At 48.3% G+C, this 4,022-nt stretch overlaps 1 protein-coding gene across 1 annotated transcript; it reads right to left on the bottom strand.

Moving 5' to 3' along the window:
- Positions 1-441: 441 nt before the first annotated feature.
- Positions 442-4,016, bottom strand: LOC145718576 (polycystin family receptor for egg jelly-like). Its single transcript, XM_081810081.1, has one exon. The coding sequence runs from the start codon at positions 3,947-3,949 to the stop codon at positions 1,379-1,381; it is 2,571 nt and encodes an 856-aa protein (XP_081666207.1). The 5' UTR covers positions 3,950-4,016; the 3' UTR covers positions 442-1,378.
- Positions 4,017-4,022: the final 6 nt, after the last annotated feature.

Genomic DNA, 4,022 nt, shown 5'->3' with positions numbered 1-4,022 from the left:
GGTTTCCCAAAAGAAACCACATATTTACAGGTAAAAAGAGAGGGACGCCTGGGTGGCTCAGTTAGCTTCTACATTCCACTCAGGTCATGATCCCAGGATCCTGCAATCCAGTCCCGCTTCCTGCTCCCTGCTCAGCGGAGAGTTGGCTTCGCCCTCTGCCCTCCTGTCTATCTCTTTTTCAAATAAATAAATTAAATTTTAAAAAAGGAAAGAAATCCAAATCATCCTTCAGACACTATTGGGTGAGTGGCATGGAACACCCGTGTGTGTGCGTGTAAGCCATTTCAGCACAGTCAGGACCACAGGGGCACCGAGTGAGTAGCAAGGCCTTGGGACAAAGTCGTCACCCACCTGATTGCATTGTCCCCCTTCACTGGCTCTCCATGTGGAGGGCAGGAGCCCTCTGTATATATGCTCCTCACGCAGAAATCACGGCAAGTCTCAGAGGAGAAATCTCACATTTAATTCTGATAAAGCTTAAACTGGCATCTACATAAATGAACATGCTTCTGAGCAGAACTATAAGAGTTACGAGCCCATATTGCTCTTTAACAATAAACCACATTTTCTTTATTATTCCGAAATAATCCACCATGCTGTGAATAACCCAAAGCCCAAGTCCTGGATGGATATATTGTTATAGTCGATATATAGAACATTTACTATCTTTCAGTGTGAACCCACTCCCCACCCCCCACCACAAACATACACACACACACACACACACACCTTTTTGATGTTGAACAAAATTCATGTCTAATGGCCGGAAAATGCTATTAAATTTCACATCTTTAACTGGCAGTAGCCCAAGGGAGTTGATGGGAAGCTCAGAATTCTGACCCTCAGGTCCCATCCCTGAATTCAAAAGCAGGAGGACAGATCCCAAACTCACCACAAGGTCCCTCCAGCCCTGGCTCAGCTGGATTGTGGGGCCTGGGGCTGATGGGGGGGGGAGGGGTGCTCCAGCCCTGGTCTGCAAAGGGAACTCCCAGAGAGACTGAGGGAGCCACAAGCTCTTGGCTCCCAGCCCCAGGGACACAGTCGCAACAGGAGAATGCTCTGCCCTGGAGAGGTGGAGTGGGGGCCCTTTAGCTCTCTCTCCCCCAAATCTGGGTCTCTAATACTCTAAACTGCTGTGCGCTCCAAAGACACTAAGTTCTCCTCTAGAGGGAAATCAGCCCTGGGCTCCCATACTGCAGACCTGCCCTATACCCCAACACTCAAGAGTAGAGGCCAAAGGTGGAGATACTTCCGAATGTGGGGTGTGCATTTTCCAGGACATGGGTAGAGAGCACTACTGAGCCATTGAACATTTCTTATACCCACAGAATGAGCATCTGGGGGGACTCTTGCCTATGGTTCTTGACCCTGCCACTGATCACACAACAAGATAAACCATTTTCTTCCCATTGATGTTTCTGGTCTTCAGCCCCAGATACCGGCGGCTGTTCTTCTCCGGCTGCCCATACAGCATGTTGACAAAGAACTCTGGTTCATCTTCGTCCCTGGGTTGGAAGGTCAGAAACCTAAACATAGCTCTTAGCCTGCGACACAGATAGGTCATGGCTTCCGCTTCGTCTGATGGTTCCTCATACACGGGCTGCTTCATTTCCTCATAGGCAGACAAAATCACTGCCTGAAATAAGTTGATCAATATGCAGATCATCACCAGCATGAACGATGAGAGGAATAGGACCCCCAGAACCCTGTTGTTGGAGAACTCGGTGTTCTGAAACGCGGAGACGCAATAGGAGAATATCGTCTGCGTGGCATGGATCAGGTTACTATAGTTCCACTCGTGTTGCCCGAACACCAGGTAGCCGAAGGCCATGTACACAAAGAAGTACACGGACACCACCAGGGCCATGTGGCAGATGCCGGGAAGGGCCGCCTGAATGGCCCTCTGAGCCAGGCGCACATCATAAAAGAATCTGGAATACCTGAGGGTCTTCAAGATGGTCAGAAATAACAGGAAACCCAAAATGATCCTCATGACGTGATCTACTTGAGAAACTGCGTGAAAGGGAATGAAATCTGCAGGGTTCGACAAGTAAAACCGAATTATGCCCGTGGCCAAGAAGTGCTTCCTGAAGAAGAGCACAATCAGCACGGTAAATATGCATTTTAAAGCAAAGTTGAGCAGATTATACACACTTCTCACGTAGGAGGCCCTTTCTTGCATGATGATATAGCCCTCATCGACCATGTAGGCTAAAAAAAAAATGAGAATGGCCACATACAAGTAGATTTCTGCTGAAGTTTCCCTGTCGAAATCAGCAACCGAGAAGGAGTGCACGGATATACTCGTGTTCACAACTCCTAACTGAGACGCCTCGAAAATGACAGAAACGCTACAGAACAGACTGACGTCTGGATTGAAGGTGGTCAGCTCCAGAATCACGGCCCACGTGTTCTCGTCAAGCCAGCCGCTGCTCTGGAGTTCCCTGAGCCTCACGGTGGAATTAAACTGCTGCTGTTCTGGGAAAAAATAGAATGCATAGCCTCCTGACCCGTAGGTGTGTAAGAGTCCGTGGGAGAAATAGCCCCATGTCTTCTCTGGAGGCTTGTAAGTAAACCCGTTGGTATGCTTGTCCTCAGACCTCTTTGCAACTTTGGTCCAAAGGCTAGAGTAGTTTCTCGTGTCTTCCGGGTCGGTGCCATAGTTGGGATGACAATGGACTTCTCCTTCCATGCTGGTTTGCGCAAAGTTGTTGGCAGGCAGGCAGAGTTTATCGCCAGCTTTTGCCCTCACCTGCCTCAGCAGGGGAAGACCCAGGATTTTAGAGGAGCTGTCGGGAAGAAACGTTGGATTCGGGTCATTGTGGAGCAGAGGCACTAGCACGCTGTTCAGCCACCTGTAGATGTCCACCAGCTTGGTCACCGAGCCGAGATCCACAGAGAACTGATTGCGAATCAACTGATTATAGTAAAAGCTGTCCGTGTGGCGCAGGAGGGCGACGAGGCTCAACAGGAGGGCTAGAAAGATGAAGTGAGTCAGAATGTAACACAGGAACAGGAAAGCCCTTCTCTTGATTGTCTTCTTTCTTTTGAATATTAGGATTTCATCTTCCGTGAGGGGCTGGTACATCCTCGATCTTCGGAGCTGCACGATCTGCTCATGTCGCTTTTGCATTTCTTCTGGGCTCAACGTGCTGTGCAGCTCGATCTCGGTATAGCAGTACCGGCTTGCCCACGGGAGGTTTTTACAATACTTGGGCCTACTTGTTCTGAAGCATGACAACAGTATAATTTTACATGGCTGCACCAGAAAAACGGAGAGACAGAATGAACAAAACGATGCAAAGAGCCATTCCGTTGACTTTTCATAGCCATAGGCCAGCCCGTAAAATACGATGAAGAACGAAGATATACTGGACGTGGCAAAAACCAAGAACCATGCTATATAAACACAACACGAAGGTATAGCGATCCTGCTCTTTTCCTTGAGTTCTACGGGACCCACGTGGGAAGGCAGCTCTCTAGAAGCAACATCTTTATTGTTATTTGTGTTTGAGTTACTGGCATTTATATTTTTTCCCTGGGTGTGTGAGACCTTGCTCTCTCCTTTCTCACGCTGGCGCCGAGTCGCAGAGGGCACCTTGGCAGTCTTTTGAAGTTTAGGACTTTTCCCAGATGGAAGCTTCGAAGACTCCTTGGTGGGTGCATGCACAGTTTCATGAGCATGCCACTTTTTCAGAAATTCCTCCCAGTATATATTTTCCAGCTCCAAGGAATCCTTTCGGGGAGATACCTTTTCTAGAGTCACATGAGGTTCCTTCTGGGAGTAGGTGAACAGGAAAATGATCAGTAGTTGCAGAGGGAGTGTAATTAAGACACTTTCCAGTCCTATCATCATTGACCTGATGTACTTCCCCTCTTCTGACTCTGTTTCTTCTGGTCTGTCGAGATTGAAGAACATAATATTACACAAAAGGGAGGCCATCAGCATTGCCAAACAGCAAGAGAGTCTCTGAAGCCTATTGAAGGGCCTAGCAATGACACTGGAGAAAATAGAGAACCAC

This window comes from Leptonychotes weddellii, unplaced genomic scaffold, assembly GCF_054177405.1.
Source record: "Leptonychotes weddellii isolate Sample4059 unplaced genomic scaffold, ASM5417740v2 HiC_scaffold_17934, whole genome shotgun sequence".
Lineage (NCBI taxonomy): Eukaryota > Metazoa > Chordata > Mammalia > Carnivora > Phocidae > Leptonychotes > Leptonychotes weddellii.
Note: the sequence above shows the minus strand (reverse complement) of the source record. Positions and strands in the feature narration are given on the sequence as shown.

Coding starts and splice junctions, on each gene's coding strand:
- LOC145718576 (XM_081810081.1), bottom strand. CDS start 3,949: ATGCTGATGGCCTCCCTTTTGTGTAATATTATGTTCTTCAATCTCGAC.